The 18288-nt window shown below is 52.0% G+C and overlaps 1 protein-coding gene across 21 annotated transcripts in view; it reads right to left on the bottom strand.

Annotated features, from left to right (window-relative positions):
• The window catches only part of plekha5 (pleckstrin homology domain containing, family A member 5), a 43571-nt gene that overhangs the window by 10125 nt on the left and 15158 nt on the right, over window positions 1–18288 (bottom strand). For 6 of the 21 annotated variants that reach the window (XM_057022752.1, XM_057022768.1, XM_057022762.1 and 3 more), the window contains exons 4-15: window positions 8408–8491; window positions 6636–6813; window positions 5484–5588; window positions 5192–5264; window positions 4720–4820; window positions 4238–4353; window positions 3029–4027; window positions 2325–2614; window positions 2012–2235; window positions 1640–1726; window positions 947–1066; window positions 327–380 (exon numbers count right to left, since the gene is read on the bottom strand). In XM_057022752.1, the coding sequence (XP_056878732.1) occupies window positions 327–380; window positions 947–1066; window positions 1640–1726; window positions 2012–2235; window positions 2325–2614; window positions 3029–4027; window positions 4238–4353; window positions 4720–4820; window positions 5192–5264; window positions 5484–5588; window positions 6636–6813; window positions 8408–8491 (2431 nt within the window). Of the gene's footprint in view, window positions 1–326; window positions 381–946; window positions 1067–1639; window positions 1727–2011; window positions 2236–2324; window positions 2615–3028; window positions 4028–4237; window positions 4354–4719; window positions 4821–5191; window positions 5265–5483; window positions 5589–6635; window positions 6814–8407; window positions 8492–8621; window positions 8645–10619; window positions 10999–11038; window positions 11416–15484; window positions 15648–15755; window positions 15942–18288 lie in introns of those variants that run through there. The other 15 variants (XM_057022755.1, XM_057022751.1, XM_057022753.1 and 12 more) reach the window with 12 other exon arrangements.

Consider the following 18288-nt stretch of genomic DNA (forward strand, 5'->3'; position numbering starts at 1 on the left):
CTAAGCGGCAGAGACACGTGGCCCAGGAACCTTTGGGCCAACATTTCTACCTCTCTAAAGAAAAATGGTAAAGTTAAAGTTCAGGCTGTCAAAGTTCAGCAGGAAATCCTGATCACTGGTCACTGAAGTTACAAATTGAGAGAAACTAGGGGACCAGAGTGTTGGAAGCTAACCTGACACTCACTAAATGCTCCCCTACGTTTCCCTACAAACACCCAGAATTCCACATTAGTGATTAGTTGAACAAAGGTCAGTATTGTCAGTCAACAGTAACAGAGACAGGAGGTAAAGAAACTGGCTGAGACAGGAAATGGACCAGTTCTCACCTGGTTGTCAAGGTAAACCAGGTTCCTCTGGAGATGATGGGATAGAACGTCAGTCTGCAGGAGGTGCAGAAAAAGAGGAGGAAAAGGAGGAGGAGAAAGAGTCAGAGAGTCAGTCACTTCCATAGGAAAGTGTTAGAAGATCTGGGTGCTTGGATGTGATACAGGTGGAGAACCATCAGGAGTTATTCTGCACAGATGTGCTGTGAAAGATACAGGTGATCCACATGGGGAATGACTCCAGATGTGCTAGGCAGGGTGCATTTAAACAGACGTGCTCGTAGCTGCAGAGGTTGTGTCACCTCTGCAGGAGCACAGACACACAAGTGTTCCCCTCCCCCAGATGGAGCCGCTCGGGGTTACAGTAAGACCCAAACAGAGCCAGACTGAAGGTGGGTGTCCTCAGAGGGACACCTTTCTACAGTCCAGAGGTGAGGTCCCCACTGAAGCTGCTCATCTCTGGATGTTTCTGTTTGTATGCATCCAAAGATGTCAAGACCTTTGATAGCATAAGAGCTGAGGGCTCCTGGAGGAATCGACTTATTAGACACAGACACGGTCATTTGGAGCCAACGTGTACCCCTATACATGCATGCACATCCCCACACCTGCAGAGTGCTGACCTTAGCGTTGGGCCCCTCCAAACTGAGGGCCATGAGCTGAGCTACTGTGTGTTCCCGCAGACTGTTGAGCTCTGCCTGCTGTCGGCGGAGCTTGATCAGCATCAGCGTCAGCTCTTCAGGCTGCACACAGCAACACACACACACACACACACACACAGGACAGAAGAGCAGCGCAGGGTCAGGAGTCAACACAGCTACAGATTTACCCTCAACGGGCCTCCACAGAGCTAACAAGATCCAGGGGTTGCCGTCTTATGATGACGCAGTCACTTTAGCAGCACACAGGAGCCACGTGGGGTCCCTGGAGGTACAAAGCTCTGGCCCCTTAAACTGGGGACCTGTAACTCTGAAACTCTGACTCTGGTGAACTTTGGTAGCAGAAAAAAATTGAGTCCTAGCTGTGGACTGACTGCTGACTGCCATCAGACCTCTAAACCAGAGACCCTCAGCTGCTGCTGCTTTAGGCTGGGGAAACGTCAGTGACGTGAGCTGCTACACTGGAAATAAGGTCAAAGGTCAGCCGTAACAAGTCGTAACAAGGGTTATGATGAAAAGGCAGCTGAAGACGTTTGGATGCCACAACATTTCAGAGGCCCCAGAAGAGACTGGAGACGTGCGTTGAGGCAGAAACCCGGTGAAGGTTCTGCTGCTGAGGCTGTGCAGGAGTGTGTTCGTGTGGGAGTTCACACCCACCGTCTTGCCTTGCAGGGACTGTGGGGTGATGGTTTGAGGGGGGACGCTGGACGATGCGGGTCTCCGCTCAGGGGGGCATCCATACTGCTGGGGAGAGGACAGCCAGTTCAGTGTGGAGGCTTTTGGACCTGACCTACTTCAGTTACTGTTTTCAGCCTGGATTCAGTAGTTACTCACCCTAGTCTACCCCACCCACCCACCAGTAATTGTCCTGCTCCATTCAGGCTCAGTAACCACATATTGTACATTTAATATAAATCATTATCTGTTATGATCATTAATGATTCATTAATTCGATCCACCATCGTTTGATCCCACGGATATAAAACCCATCATTTTTTTGGTCAAATGTCTGTCAAATGCAAACTGGACCTTCTGCAGATGGTCCAACGTCACGTCGGCTCTGAAGACAGGTGATGACACCTCAGAGTGGGGGCTGTTGGGGTTGAGAGTCGCCTGCTGCCGAGGTGGGGAGAAGGTGCTGTAGAGAGCCAGAGCGCCGTGAGACGGGGACGTGGGGATGGAGTGAGCCATCGCGACCTCCGAGATGTTGCCCATGGTCTTGGTGCTGGGCAGTGTGCCATAATGACCCCCACCTGTGGACGGAAAGACAGTCAAACCCACGAGTGCCGTAGAGAATCATGAGGGAGCCTGAAAGCTGAACAGGGAGCGGGGGGGAGAAGACCTGCGGGCGGAGCGAGGCTGTGCCTGGAGAAGGCCTGCCGCTGCTGCCACTCATACAGCTGCCACATGGTGTCATCCCTCAGGGACCTCCTCTTCTCTGCCGCGGTGGAGTTGCTGGTGGAGGAGGGCCGAAGAACCCGGTCATACACGGAGCCCGACACGCTGCAGATGCTCTCCGGCCTCATCAGGCTGTTGCGCGGCAACGTGCGATACCCATCGGGGTAGCGAGGCACGATCGGGGCATGATGGCTGGGCATCTGCCGAGGAAGAGTCTGGTACGATGCGATGCTGCTGGGGAAAGCAGAGACACCAGAGGAAAACCATTTCTGAGCCAAGCACCACATTTTAATAACACCACTCTGATGCCACCAGGAGGATGAAAAGGCTCTCCCAGCAGCTCGCCTGCTCTTCGGATCGGACTTTGAGCCAAATTACCACACGTTGATGACACAAATGAGTAATGTTGAATGCTGAACTTGACTCGCTGCCTCAAACCCCTCCTCCTGCTACCAAACAGTCCTGATGGCGCTCCAGACGCTTGATTAAGAGACCTCCGCTCAATCTTGTTTTAGCAATATTGGAGGACTGTTTAAGTCTTATCATCGCCGCCATGTAGGGGCTGCTGGTCTAGAGCTCAGATCAGACACTAAAACCCAGACGGTCCCAACAAACCCTGTAAGGACCACACCTGCGTCACCTCCTCACCTCTTGGTGTCTTCGTCCACTCCTTTCCTGTGTGTTCGAACCCAGTTCTCCAGCTGCTGCATGGAGCTGGTCCTGGTAAGACCCCTCTCGGGCTCCTGGACTGGATTGGGGGACTTTCCCGGACTACCGGTGTCCACCTCCACCATGCTGTAGTCGTTGGCCTGCTCCCCTGGCACTGACCCCAAGCAGTTCACCTGCGTGGCCTTGAGGCTGGCGTGGCCCTGGTGAGCCGCAGACACAGCGGCGGCGATGGCGGCAGCTTGTGCCGGCTGCAGCTTGATGCCGCTGATTTTGGTCCTGTCAGACTCCCTCTGGAAGCCCCCCCGCACCGTGGCATACTTCTCGACATCGCGGAGACAGGCATACCTCTCGCCTTCTCTCAGGGTGCTGTACTTCTTCACCTCCTTCACAGTGCCGTATCGGTCCACCACCTGGACGTTGTTGTAGGTCTCCCGCAGTGACAGCTGTCTCTTCACCTCCTTTTGAGGAACATACCTCTGCCCTTCTTTCAGGAGCGTGTGCCGCTCGCCCACTCGCTGCAGTGCGTATTTTTCACCATCTTTTGTCAGCAGGTACTTGTCTGCATCTTTACAAGGAGCATATTTGTCCTCTGTTGGTGTCACCAGCAGTTTGTCCTCTTCTTTCTGAACCAAGGGTTTCTCCACGAGCTTTTCACCATCTTTCCTCATCAGGTACTTCTCTCCATCTTTGTGGAGGAGATACCTTTGGCCGTCCCTCTGAACGGTGTAGCTGATGCCATCTTTCTTCAGGGAGAACCTCTCTCCGTCCCGCTGGAGGGTGTAGTACTCGCGCTCTCTCTGGCCGTTGTGCTTCTCCGAGTCCTTCTGCCTTCTGTCGTCTACTCGAGATAAGGAGTGTTGACGCAAAGGCTCGCGGTTGCGCTCGTTGTTCTGAATCTCAGGCTGTGTCAAGACTCTGTGGTTGATCAGGTTGTTCAGCTCGTGAGACCTTCGTTGGTCCACCTTGAACTTGTCCAGTCTGCAGCAAAAGAAGGACAAAAGCCAGATGAGTTTCGTCCTTCATCCCTCTCCTAAACAAGGTCAAAGGCCAGAGAGCTAGCTCTGCTAACACAGTTTTGCTTAAATGACATGACATAAACTGGTCTTGAAGGTATTATGTCCGCTACCGTTTACAAATGTTTGATTCCCTAAAATGGTCTAGAACACCGAATGGCTGAATCAAAGTGACCTTTTCGCTGGTTCAGTGTGGACAAGAGCAGCATCCGTCATGACCTTCATCCACGCCTCCATCTCTTTGGCCGTGTCAGCGCAGAAGTAATAGGTCCTCATGTTGGGGTGAGTCGCCTGTGGGGGGGGGGGGGTGGGGGGGGGGGTCCACAGTGAGAGAAGACATGGAGATGGGAGGGAGAGGTGGAGAGGAGGTGGAGGAGATGAAGAGGTGGAGGAGATGAAGAGGAGGTGGAGAGGAGAAGGAGATGAAGAGAGGAAAAGAAAAGCAGATAAAACTGTAGTGACAAAACAGCACTGAAAGATAAACCTGAGGGAGCAGAAAACTGATCATCTGTGTGTGTGTGTGTGTGTGTGTGTGTGTGTGTGTGTGTGTGTGTGTGTGTGTGTGTGTGGTGTGTGTGTGTGTGTGTGTGTGTGTGTGTGTTTGACCACCCGTCTGGACCAGCCGACCTTTCCTGCAAGGAGTTGAGGCAGGTTTACCTTGAAAGCGTATTTCTTGCTGATGTGGTCGTCCACAGACAACATGGAGATGTGGAAACTGGGCAGTAGAATACTTCCCAAGATGTTGTCCTCTTTCTCATCTGCACCACAGAGAGAACATTCTGGTTACACAAGCTCAGGGAGGCTTTATTGGTGGGACCCTTCCCAGTGGGACATTCCCAGTTTTCAGCCAGAGAACACAGTCAGTCCAGCTGTGACAATATTTAATCTCTACAACAGCTCCTCCATCCCTCTAAAGGAGATCCTCCCGCCCTACAGCTGCTCCTCCAGCCCTCTAAAGGAGATCCTCCCGCCCTACAGCTGCTCCTCCAGCCCTCTACAGCAGCTCCTCCAGCCCCCTAGTAAGGGTTAAAGCTCCCACCAGAACTGCCAGTGAGCAAAACTAGCTTTAGCTTTGTAATGCTACAGATTCTACAGAAGGGTGTGTGTGTTTGTGTGTGTGTGTTCTCACCACGGTAGTAGAAGAGGCACAGGTCAGACAAGACAAACCATCTCTTCTTCCACAGCTTCATGCCAGCACTGTCCTGTCAGAGGTCAAAGGTGACAATCAAATTTAGACGGTTTCAGAGAACAAGACACACGAGCCATAACATGGTAGTGAACAGTGTAGCTGGACTGGTTCAGGCCCGCTGGGGCTTCTTTTTGCTACGTTCTGTAGGTGTGCTTGTGATGGGGGTAGTCAGAGTGTATCACATATGCTCTATTGTCTCCACACACACGAGCCAGAACATGGACTTGGGTACCTGTTTGTAAAGCCAACTGCTCTTCACCACCGGAGCATTCAGGTTCCTCTTGATGGAGTTTGACCTCTTGCCAAAGTTGTGAACTTTCTTGGAAGATCTGGATGGCTGTTAAGATGGAACATAGTGATCAGTAGTCCAGAGAGCACATGAAGCTTTCATTAGAACATCATTTGTGGGTTTTCTCCCAGTTTCATTATTTATAATGTATAAAAGCCTCCCAGCACAGCCAGTCCTCCCAGGAGCTAAAAAAGCCTCAGCAGAGGCTGATGGAGGCAGATAGCTGAAGAATGAAAATTCCACATCCTCCATAAATAAACTGTGTATATTCCTCAGGTACCCCAGCATTAGTCAGCCCAGATGCAGGAAACAAGACCTGAACACCTGCTGACTGCCGGTCCGTCAGGCTCTTCACTCACCCACTCACACAGCCAGGATAATGGTCCTGGACTGTGGGAGGAAACCAAAACACCCACACGGACACAGGAAGAACACAGCTCTAATATTTCAGAGTACAGACGAGCAGCTGAAACTGAGGTCGTCCAGGAGTTTGGGGGCTTACGGCCTCTTTAGGCCCCCTCAGCACCAAATGATCACTAATTCAGGTGTGTGTGTGTGCACTCATGTGTTTAACACCCTCGTCAGCATTGCACATGTGACCTGCTACACATCACAGACTTGCTTCTGTTAGCACGGCTTAAGGGTAGCAAAGTGTTTCTACCAAAGCTAACTGCTAACTGTAGCCATCGCTAAGTGCAGTGACCTCAGGATGGCCTTTGTGGATGGAGGTGGCGGTCACTCACATCCACTTTAATATCCACCAACTTTTAAATGAAGCTGTAAAGAAGAAAAGGGACCAAAGAGAACGTTAACCAACACACAAAAGCCCATCACTAATTCCTCAGGGGTCACTGGACCAACCGGAGCCACCCAGGATCCAAAGACCACCTCAGAGAAGTTTCTCCATACTAGATTTGCATCTGTAGGAGGAAACTGAGCGGAGCTGATGGACGGTGACAGTAAACAGCCCCAAAAATCAACACGAATATAAGGAGCTGCTTCTGGAGATTATCTACACGTTCTGGAGGACGAGAAGATCACGAGAGCTGCTATAGGCTGATCTGGGGGCTGCAGACCTGCAGGCTGCACACTGACCCGCGTGGACGTTGTGGTCGTGGTGGTCGTGGTGGTGGCGACGGCAGTGTTGGGGCTGCCGGGGAAGTTGCTGTAGTCGGAGCCACCGGTGTAGTTTGATGCCTCACTCATGGTGCTTGTGGGACGTTCCTTCTTATCAGTGTTGCTGCCTTGCTCAGAAGAGGCCTTGGGTGCTGGTCTGCCACACAGCAAGGAGAGAGAGGGGGGGGGGGTGGGGGGGGGGACAGTCAGACGCTCACTTAAACGACTGTTGCTCTCTTTCATTGCTGCAGAACCACTGAAGGGAAAAAGGAAGATGGAAAATGTGAGGAGGGGACAGCCTGCCGACTGTCTGAAACAGCCTGCCAACTGTCTGAAACAGCCAGGCAACTGTCTAAACCAGCCTGACAACTCTCTGAAACAGCCTGATAACTGCCTGAAACAGCCTGGTAACCCTGCCTGAAACAGCCAGGCAACTGTCTAAACCAGCCTGCCAACTCTCTAAAACAGCCTGATATCTGTCTGAAACAGCCTGGTAACCCTGCCTGAAACAGCCAGGCAACTGTCTAAACCAGCCTGCCAACTCTCTGAAACAGCCTGATATCTGTCTGAAACAGCCTGGTAACCCTGCCTGAAACAGCCAGGTAACTGTCTAAACCAGCCTCCCAACTGTCTTAAAGAGCCTGCCAACTGTCTGAAACAGCCTGATAACTGAAACAGTCAGGCAACTGTCTAAACCAGCCTGCCAACTGTCTGAAACAGCCTGATATCTGTCTGAAACAGCCTGACAACTCTGCCTGAAACAGTTTCAGGCAACTGTTGGAGCAGAAGCAGCAGAAACCTTAACTTTAGCTTCGCTTCAGTAAGCTAAGTGGAACAGATGTCCATGTTCTCAATGCAGCTGAAGACCATCAAAGGGAGGACTGAAGGAACCGTTAACCACTGTGACAGAGAAGAATTCAGTCAATCAGAAAGTCACCAGCAGATTGTTCTGGCCTGCTTGGGCTGTAGTTTGTGATAACGATGAACAACAACACAACAAAGAGGAACAGAGGTGATCCCCAACAATCTTGATGTCCTCTCAGCTGGAATTATTGTTCAGAATCCAGTGAGACAACAACACAAGGATGGCAACACCCACCCACACACACACCTCCACACACCCTCTCTCACAACCCCGTACCCCTCATACACACACACACACACACACACACACACACACAGCTTTTTAATAGGAGCACTGTGTCACAGGAGCTAATTGGCTGGGTGTTGTGGGGGGATGTGATGAAGCTGTTAGCACTGAGTCAGTCTCACTGTTACCTTTGGGCTTTCAGACTGATTTAATCAGGCTGAGCAGCAAAGAACCACCAACAGTAACAGAGGAGACCACATGATGGCCTTGGTTTAGAGTTCTGGCTGCTTGACCAGAAGCAGCACACAACCTGCAACCCTGAACATTAGTCAAACAGGAAGTACAGCAGCCATAACAGGAAGTGCATGCTGAGTGACAACAGCACTGCAGAGCTCCGCACAGCTAACAACCCCAAACAACACACACTGGCTTTTTAGCATTAGCATGAACAGAACGGAGCGGACGCCACCTACGATCCGCACTGATCCACCAGCGTTCTGGCAGCTGTGATCTGTCAGTCAGACGGCTTCAACTTCAAACAGTACAATCAGAATATGTGACAATATGTGTGTGTGTGTGTGGTGTGTGTGTGTGTGTGTGTGTGTGGTGTGTGTGTGTGTGTGTGTGTGTGTGTGTGTGTGTGTGTGTGAGCAGAACTTACTGTTCGTTGACAACAAAGATGCAGTTGTCCTGGGAGGGGACACCTGACACTGGGTGTTTACAGGTCACTTTCCTCTCATTATGACTGTAGAGACACAAATGATGTTGTTGTTATTATCTTTATTATACAACCTTGTTTATACCCAACTAACATAGAATATCTTCATCATCATCATCAAAATCACCACCACAATCATCAAAATCATCATCATCACCATCGTCTTCATCATTTAGGAGTAAATCATCAGGATAGATTCTTCAGTGGTGCCACATGTGCAGAGACTTTGGGGGGGGGGGGGGGTCCAGCCACTGGCAGGCTGGGTCCCCCTGCTGTCAGGCGGGCTAGAGGGCAGCCAGTGTTACCATAGCAACACCCTTCTTGTAATCACGCAGAGCAGAAAGTTCTTCACGGCAAACCATGAAACAGTTGAGCAGTGACTGACTGTTTCTGCTGACTGTTGCTATTCAGAACGAGGCTGCACACAACAATCACTGCTACAGCTGATCATACAGATTTACCATTACTGGCTAAACTAGCGACACCAACCACCAAACTACCGACACAACCACCAACTACCAACACAACCACTAAACTATCGACACAACCACTAAACTACCGACACAACCACCAAACTACCAACATAACCACTAAACTAAAGACAATACCACTATAACCACTGAAACAACCACTAAACTACCGACACAACCACCAAACTACCGACACAACCACTAAACTAAAGACAATACCACTATAACCACTGAAACAACCACCAAACTACCGACACAACCACCATACTACCAACATAACCACTAAACTACCGACACAACCACCAAACTACCGACACAACCACCAAACTACCGACACAACCACCAAACTACCAACATAACCACTAAACTACCAACAGCAACCACCACACTACCGATACAACCATCAAACCACCAACACAACCACCAAACTACCGAAACAACCACCAAACTACCGACACAACCACCAAAGACAATACCACTATAACCACTGAAACAGCCACCAAACTACCGACACAACAACTAGTGAGTGAGTGAGACAGCGAGCAGGCAAGCGAGCGAGTGAGACAGAGTGAGAGCGAGCATGTATCCAAGCATCTCCATCCTGACCTCAGCTGTCTCCATCTGACCAACCACTGAGCTTTGACAAGCCCACCAGTCCTGATGAAGCTGCATCCTCCTCCTCTTCCTCAGCTTAGATCCAGGCAGCCAGCCTGTCCACCAGCAGGTTCTCCTGGTCTCCTACAGTCCAGACACACACTTACCACACCTGCTTGTGTTGAGAACCTCAGTTTGAAGAAAAACAAAGATTCTGACTTTGTGCAGGTGTCGTATCTTCTCCTCCAGCCTTCATCCTCCTCTCCCTCCTTCTCTTCCTCCTCCTTTCCCTCCTGCCTTCATCCCAAACATCTGCCTCTCAGGTCTGTTCATGTTTGCCTGACAGGCAGAAGAGTCCAATAATGGATGACAGGAAGGATGTGACGGCTCTCTAAGCTCCACATGCACAAGCACACACACCCAAGTGCGCACACACACAAGTGCGCACACACACACACACACCAATGATGGTATGATGAAGAGTTTTTAATAATGCATCACAGCATCACCACAGCAGTATCACAGCAGCATCACAGCATCATCACAGCAGTATCACAGCATCACCACAGCAGTATCACAGCATCACCACAGCCGTATCACAGCATCACACACAGCAGTATCACAGCATCACCACAGCAGTATCACAGCATCACCACAGCAGTATCACAGCATCACCACAGCAGTATCACAGCATCACCACAGCAGTATCACAGCATCACCACAGCAGTATCACAGCAGCATCACAGCATCACCACAACAGCATCACAGCATCACCACAGCAGCATCACAGCAGCATCACAGCAGCATCATAGCAGCAACACAGTATAATCACAGCAGTATCACCGCGGCATCAACGCAGCATCATAACAGCAGCATCACAGCATCATAACATCATCACAGCAGCAACACAGCATCATAACATCATCACAGCAGCAACACAGCATTATAACAGCAGCATCACAGCAGCAACACAGCAGCATCACCACAGCAACACAGTATAATCACAGCAGCATCACCGCAGCATCGACGCAGCATCATAACAGCAGCAACACAGCATGGGGGGTCTCTACACTGGATACACATTTACTCACATATAGAACGCTGCTATCAGAGGCTCTGAGCACAAATACGCAGTGACACAAACAGGAAGCATCACGACTCTTCAACCTGAACATCTTGTCTTTTATCCAAGCTGGCCGTCCGCATCAGCGTCACGCATGCTCAACATCAACGTTGCTATAGTTACGCATCCTGATGAACAACATGTGCTTCTGCAGGAAATGAGCGTGAAGGTGAGGGGCCCTGACAGCTGCGAGGTCCGAGGTCCAGTTAGCTGAGGTCCGATCATGGGGATCAGCTCAGAGCCACAGAGGAGCCGTTCTTCTGGAAATCTCCACAGCACCTGGTGAGAGTCCTGAAACTACGCTGCCTGGAGAAGTGGGACACCCCAGACCAGCGCTCACAGCCTCAGTGGACACACCCACCAACCAGCAACAGCACATGGACACACCAGTACGTGAAGTGGACGTGGTGGCAGCAGCTCTGGTGGAGGCAGCAGCTCTGGTGGAGGCAGCAGCTCTGGTGGAGGCAGCAGCTCTGAGGGAGGCAGCAGCTCTGGTGGAGGCTGCAGCTCTGGTGGAGGCAGCAGCTCTGGTGGAGGCAGCAGCTCTGAGGGAGGCAGCAGCTCTGGTGGAGGCAGCAGCTCTGAGGGAGGCAGCAGCTTTGGTGGAGGCAGCAGCTCTGGTGGAGGCAGCAGCTCTGGTGGAGGCAGCAGCTCTGAGGGAGGCAGCAGCTCTGAGGGAGGCAGCAGCTCTGGTGGAGGCAGCAGCTCTGGTGGAGGCAGCAGCTCTGGTGGAGGCAGCAGCTCTGGTGGAGGCTGCAGCTCTGGTGGAGGCAGCAGCCCTGAGAGAGGCAGCAGCTCTGGGGAGGCTGCAGCCCTGAGAGAGGCAGCAGCTCTGGTGGAGGCAGCAGCTCTGGTGGAGGCAGCAGCTCTGAGGGAGGCAGCAGCTCTGGTGGAGGCAGCAGCTCTGGTGGAGGCAGCAGCTCTGGTGGTGGCAGCAGCTCTGGTGGAGGCAGCAGCTCTGGTGGAGGCTGCAGCTCTGAGAGAGGCAGCAGCTCTGGTGGAGGCTGCAGCTCTGGTGGAGGCAGCAGCTCTGGTGGAGGCAGCAGCCCTGAGAGAGGCAGCAGCTCTGGTGGAGGCTGCAGCCCTGAGAGAGGCAGCAGCTCTGGTGGAGGCAGCAGCTCTGGTGGAGGCAGCAGCTCTGAGGGAGGCAGCAGCTCTGGTGGAGGCAGCAGCTCTGGTGGAGGCAGCAGCTCTGAGGGAGGCAGCAGCTCTGGTGGAGGCAGCAGCTCTGGTGGAGGCAGCAGCTCTGGTGGTGGCAGCAGCTCTGGTGGAGGCAGCAGCTCTGGTGGAGGCTGCAGCCCTGAGAGAGGCAGCAGCTCTGGTGGAGGCTGCAGCTCTGGTGGAGGCTGCAGCCCTGAGAGAGGCAGCAGCTCTGGTGGAGGCTGCAGCTCTGGTGGAGGCTGCAGCTCTGGTGGAGGCAGCAGCTCTGGTGGAGGCAGCAGCTCTGGTGGAGGCAGCAGCTCTGGTGGAGGCTGCAGCTCTGAGAGAGGCAGCAGCTCTGGTGGAGGCTGCAGCTCTGGTGGAGGCTGCAGCCCTGAGAGAGGCAGCAGCTCTGGTGGAGGCAGCAGCTCTGGTGGAGGCTGCAGCTCTGGTGGAGGCAGCAGCTCTGGTGGAGGCTGCAGCTCTGGTGGAGGCTGCAGCCCTGAGAGAGGCAGCAGCTCTGGTGGAGGCAGCAGCTCTGGTGGAGGCTGCAGCTCTGGTGGAGGCAGCAGCTCTGGTGGAGGCTGCAGCCCTGAGAGAGGCAGCAGCTCTGGTGGAGGCTGCAGCCCTGAGAGAGGCAGCAGCTCTGGTGGAGGCAGCAGCTTTGGTGGAGGCTGCAGCTCTGGTGGAGGCAGCAGCTCTGGTGGAGGCTGCAGCTCTGGTGGAGGCAGCAGCTCTGAGGGAGGCAGCAGCTCTGGTGGAGGCTGCAGCTCTGGTGGAGGCAGCAGCTCTGGTGGAGGCAGCAGCTCCTCCTGCCTGGGAGGAGCAAACGTATGCTCAACTATCTCTCTCACTGCTCTGCAGAACTGAGCCACTAATGGGTCAACGCGGAACTCAGCTCACACAGGCTGATGCTGTCATGGCACAACCGGCCCCCCAGGGAGGAGGGAGCACATATGGTGCATTAAAAACAAAGATTTCTGTTCAGCAGGAAGTGGTGAGCAGAGAGGAGCTGAGTGGTGACACATGAAGAGCAGGAAGCTCTAAGGCTGCTGCATCCTTCCATCCTTCCTTCTTTCCTCTAGGCTGTGTTTCTATTCGAGGGTTTTTTCCAGTGGAAGCAATGGTCAGCTGCAAGCGGTGATGGAAAAGCCTCACAGTCAGCAAACAGAAGGTATCTGTGTCATACAGAGGGTTGAAACAGTCACCCAGTTTATAAAGCTGCATATTTTTGAATGATGGAGAGTCAAGCCAAGAACCACAGGAGCTCTTTTGACCGCCTGCTGGAGCGAGCAGGCGGTCAAAAGAAGCCAGCTACCAGTCAGGAGAGAGCAGCATTAACCAGGCTTTGTGCTTCAGAAGGCAGAAATCAGTGAAATTAGAGTGAACTTCAGGCCCTCCTGCAGAGGCCGATGAAAGAGTCCACTAACACTCAGCCTGATCAATGAAAGGAGTCAACAGCTCTTTGACCAAAATTGTTGTGGTTTTACTCCACATTTCAACCCTAAAACGCAGCTTCCTTCCTCAGGCTCCCCTCCAGGATCCCAAAACACACATCACACTGCCGCGCACCATTATTTAGCCGCCGATAAGTTTTCTGGGGCTCCAACTCACAGACTTCCACAGCTCTGTGGAGAACCAACCACAACCTCTGACACCGTCTTTGTGTTGCTTGGCAACAAACACAGGATCTGCCGCTGTGCACAAAATTACTCATGATGGCATTCTAGTGTCATCCTGGGGAAGATGGAGGCGAATGACTGATAAGAAATCACAGAAGCAGCTGCTCATGGCCCCGGCCCCACTGTCTCCACCAATCCCCCCCCGGTGGGGCCCCACCCGCACACACAGCAAAATGCTCTCCTCTGATGGCAGGTGCAGCCAGATGATGGCAGATAACAAACGTGCTGTCAGCAAATTAGAGGAAGGAGGTGATGATGATGATGATGAGAAGGAGGAGGAGGAGCAGGAGGGTGAGATTGGAGAAATGATCGTAATGTATTTATGTAACGCAAATAAAATTCACCCACGCAAAAGACAGACAAATGGATGGATGGATGTTGGACGCACAGATGGACGGACGGATGGATCTATGGGGAGAACCCCAGCGCTAGCTTCCTGTTTCCTGTCAGCTGGGACGTTAACCCGTGGAGATGGGCTGGGAGGCTACACACAGATTAGCAGTGACACTGGCCCCATTGTGTCACAACCAAACTAAAGTTACAGCAAACCGGTCCAGCTCCCTCTGAACCAGTGGAACCATTGGTTCTAAACCAGCGGATGTCGTACTGGGTAACACGTTTAGCGGTGAGAAAGGACTGTTTGGTGACCAGTAAAGCACTCTGGGAGACACAATCAGGTGTATTACTCCGGCTGATTTGATTGTGTAGCATGTTGCTCATTAGCTCGTCTTTGTGAAGGGAAGTCCTGTTCATGAGATAGCAGAGGTTTCCAACCACCTCGCTCACATCACCTGAGTGAGGAGTCACCTGTGGACACAGAGAGACCAGGAGAGGCTAGGACAGACCAGGAGAGGCCAGGAGAGACCAGGAGATGGTCTGCTGTGGGTGGGTGGGTATGTGAGATTGATTGATAGATTGTTCATGACTGATTGTGACCCCAGCTCATCAGTGTGGGGGCCCTGAGCTTCTGCTGGGCTCAAATGTTTCAGTTGGATCAATAATTCAGGTGTATCCATAAAAATTCCAAATGATCCCCAAATCTCTTCTGTCAAAGGTCAGGGATCCACATTCATTCCGTGACCAGCGGACAGACGGAACAATTCCAATAACACCAAAGGTTCTCATCCTAAATCTGCAGGAAGCTCAGAGGTTCCATGCCATCAGAGGCAGGAGGAGGTTCTGAAGCTGCAGCACTGCAGACAGACAGGCTGGTGGATGCAGATTACCCATGAGCCTCCTGAGTAACAAGGTTAACACGCCAGCACCGTGTCTCCGCTCTGTTCTTAAGGGGTCTCCCAAAATGGAATGAAATATTTCAAATCCCAAATAAAAGCCCCCCAACACACACAAACACACACATTGAGCTGAGCTCCCTCTGCCGGGAGAGCATGTGACATCAACAGAAACCAACTATTTTTGGGGTCATTTAGGGCAACAAGATCAACTCAGTCAGAAAGTTCGTTTAAATGTTTAATGTGTTTCTGATCAGACCCGCGGTTCTGGACACACTTCAGTCCAGCTCACTTCAGTCTGGCCTGTGAACGGAATAATAAGCACAACATGTTGGAAGAAGCAGGAAGGTTCTGGTTACAACCATCAGGTTCTACCTGCAGCTGATGGGATCTCTGCTCTAGTTACTGCACACACACATAAACACACGCACACACACACCAACAGCAGCAGAGTGTTGCTAAACTGGGTCAGCCGCTAGAAGCCAGTGGACACTGGAGCCCAGCAGTAGATGACATTTAAAAGGAAGACAACCCCCATGATGGTGCAGAGCTGCAGGAAGTCACACGGAGAGCAGCAAGATCTGCTGCTGTCCTTCAGAGGACCTTCAGAGGGAGGTGGAGGGAGGTGGACGTGACAGACACACAAGCCCCGGCTCACGGAACACAACATTTAAGCTGCTGGTGTCCAGGTCAGCTCAGCCTACACCCACACAAGTACCCACTCGGTTGCCATGGTTACCATCTCACACATACACACTGTTAAAACAGGGACGTCCTACCTGGTCAGCAGGACCCAGCCAACAGTACAGCAGAGAAAGGCGAGAGCAACACGATGTCACCTTCAGCCGACAGTCATGATGCATCAGCTGCAGAACCAGCTTAAGGACAGGAACAGCGGAACATTGAGGAACATGACACAGCTTCTCCTTACAGGTTGAAATAAACCACATTTATCTGCTCACTAACCCAGCGCAGCAGCACCACCAACACACAAGAGCGGATCCACCCTCAGGGAGCAACATGCATGAGAAAGAGGAGGATGAAGAGCACCTGAGGAGGAGGTCCTGGGTCTCTTAAGGTCTCGGGAAGCAGCAGCAGCTTCAGACTCTCAGCCAGAGGGTCCCCTTTCAGATGGTCTTTCCATCATATTTGATTCACGAGCATCCCAGTCTGAACAAGAACCATTAGCCTTAGCTTCATTGCTACACTTGAACCTCCAGATTCTTCTGAGCAGAATCCCATCATACGTATTGCCGTGAGCACTAACGGGCCATTAGCAGGTCACGTGACTACAACAGAAACCTTTCTCTGCAAGTCTAAACCAGACAAGTGGAGTTTTGTCTCCCTCTAGTGGCCACATCGAGCTATAGGGAGACTTCAGGAGGAGGTTGAACCTGAGTGAGGCACGAGTTGAGGACTCTACTCATGGCGGGAGGACTGATCCAGAGAGGACCAGAGGTGACAGGAGCAGAGTCTGGTCAGATGGAGGCGGTGCAGATCTAGAGGTACAGCCGCCACACTCTCATCCATGAATCAGGCACAAGGGGGCCCACAATGGGGCCCTGCTTCAGGGAAAATAGGCTCCAGATATCAGCACCACGGGCATTTGAGTCTGATGGGTTCTTCCACACCCCCTGAGCTGTTGGTGCTTCACCTGATTCTAAATACACGAGTCAGCCTTTCAGGAACTTCCTGTCAGTTAACTTTTCTAATATGATCCAACATTCCTGCCAAGAAGCTGTCAGGACTCCAACTGAAGAGGAGAAGTCCTCCCTGATCAGCTCCTGATCGATGAGCACGCAGCCACAGGTGAAAAATGAAAACCTGATGGAGCTTCAGCAGCGGAGCGGAAGGGGAGAACATGAGAGCACCTGATCAGCAAGTCTCAGCAGAAATCAGGAGTTGAGAGAAATGAAAGAGCAGGATGAAGAGGGAGATGAGAGACGGCAGGGTCACGGGGGAGGGGGGGGGGGAGGGGGCAGCCCTCATCTCGTGTTCATCATTAAAAGAGGAGAGAGAAGAAACATGCAGATTCCTCCTGGATCCTCCCTGAGAGAGCAGCAGATCAAACAGGCTGCTGCTGCCAGAGCCTGAAGCATCAGGAACAGGCTGCTGCTCCGCCCCCAGCACCCCCCCCCCCACCCCAGCACCACTCTGATCAGCCAGGGAGGAGGAGAACGCTGGAGAAGCTAAGTGGAAGGAGGTGTACTCACGCCTCCAACACAAGTAATCAGACTGAGGATTACCAACACCCCCACCCCACCCCCCCCCCCCCCCACACACACACACACACACACACACCACAAGGCAAAGTCAGCTAAAGAGGAAGTTGCTATGATCTAATGGCAGAACCATAACTGGGCCGAGTCGTCTGGTGCCCATATCAGCAGCTCTGATCAACCTCAAATTAGAGTCATAATAGACCAGTTCTCTTACTTGGTTACTGGCCCCAGGGGGACCCAGAACCAGGTTTGGACAGTGGTCCTGTACCCCTGAAGCCATTGTCTGGACTCCAGTATCAAACAGCAGGTCCACTCTGAGGGTTCAAACTTTTATCTGTGGACGTCTAAACGGTTGGAAATGGCAGAAAGAAAACAGGAAAGGACAGATAAACAACCAAATGGGACGGATACCTTTGGGAATGCGGGCGTGGCCACAAGGACTGACGTCCTGTGGACCCTTGGCTGTGAATGCTCATCAAACACATTAAACTCTTTTCAACCCAACGTTGTGCAGTGAACTCTCAGAGAACTGCAGGTCACCTGGAGGCCGTTCCAGAGCAGGAACATTTCAGCCGAGCTGAATCAAACTTCTGGAAAACTACTTTGATTAGCATTTTAGCACCAGCTCTGAGGTCACTAGCGCTCAGAGTTTCAACCCAGCATCCACATCCATGTCTGGGGTTACTTCTGGACCTCAGAAATAAGTTCTGGAGCCTCCACAGCATCAGAAGAGCCTGGTATGTAGACTGGGAGCTGGATGCAGCACATTTCACAAACCTCATTGCATCTGTGCTTCGGTACCACTTAGCTCCTTACTCATGGGTTCATCCTTAAAGCACAGACAGAAGATTCCAGGTACGAAAGTCCATCAGGCCCCAGTCAAATGAGGAAAAGATCCGCCAAATCTCCCCGAGTCAGCTGATTTTAAAATAGACCCATTAACAACGGTCTCAATCAATCAATCGATCAATCTTTATTTATATAGCGTCTGTTACAATCAGAATTGTTTCAAGGCGCTTTCCAGAATCCCAGGGCCTAACCCCAGACAAGCAACAGTGTCAAGGAAAAACTCCCCTTTAACAGGAAGAAACATTGAGCAGGACCAGGCTCATGTAGGGGGACCCTCCTGCTGATGGCCGGCTGGGTAGAGAGAGAGGAGAAGGGGGAGGAGGACAGGTAGAGGAGAGAATAGGTAGAGGACATAGAAATACATTATATTAATAAAAATAAACTGCCGGTAGAGTCTCACAGCAGCAACGTTCTCAGAATGCTTTTCTGGTTCCTGGTCCAGCTTGGTGAGGGTGGAGATGACTGGAGGTAAAAGGTTCTGTTCAACCTTCAATGATGCCTTGACCCGGCTC

Source organism: Takifugu flavidus, chromosome 22 (genome assembly GCF_003711565.1).
Source record: "Takifugu flavidus isolate HTHZ2018 chromosome 22, ASM371156v2, whole genome shotgun sequence".
NCBI lineage: Eukaryota > Metazoa > Chordata > Actinopteri > Tetraodontiformes > Tetraodontidae > Takifugu > Takifugu flavidus.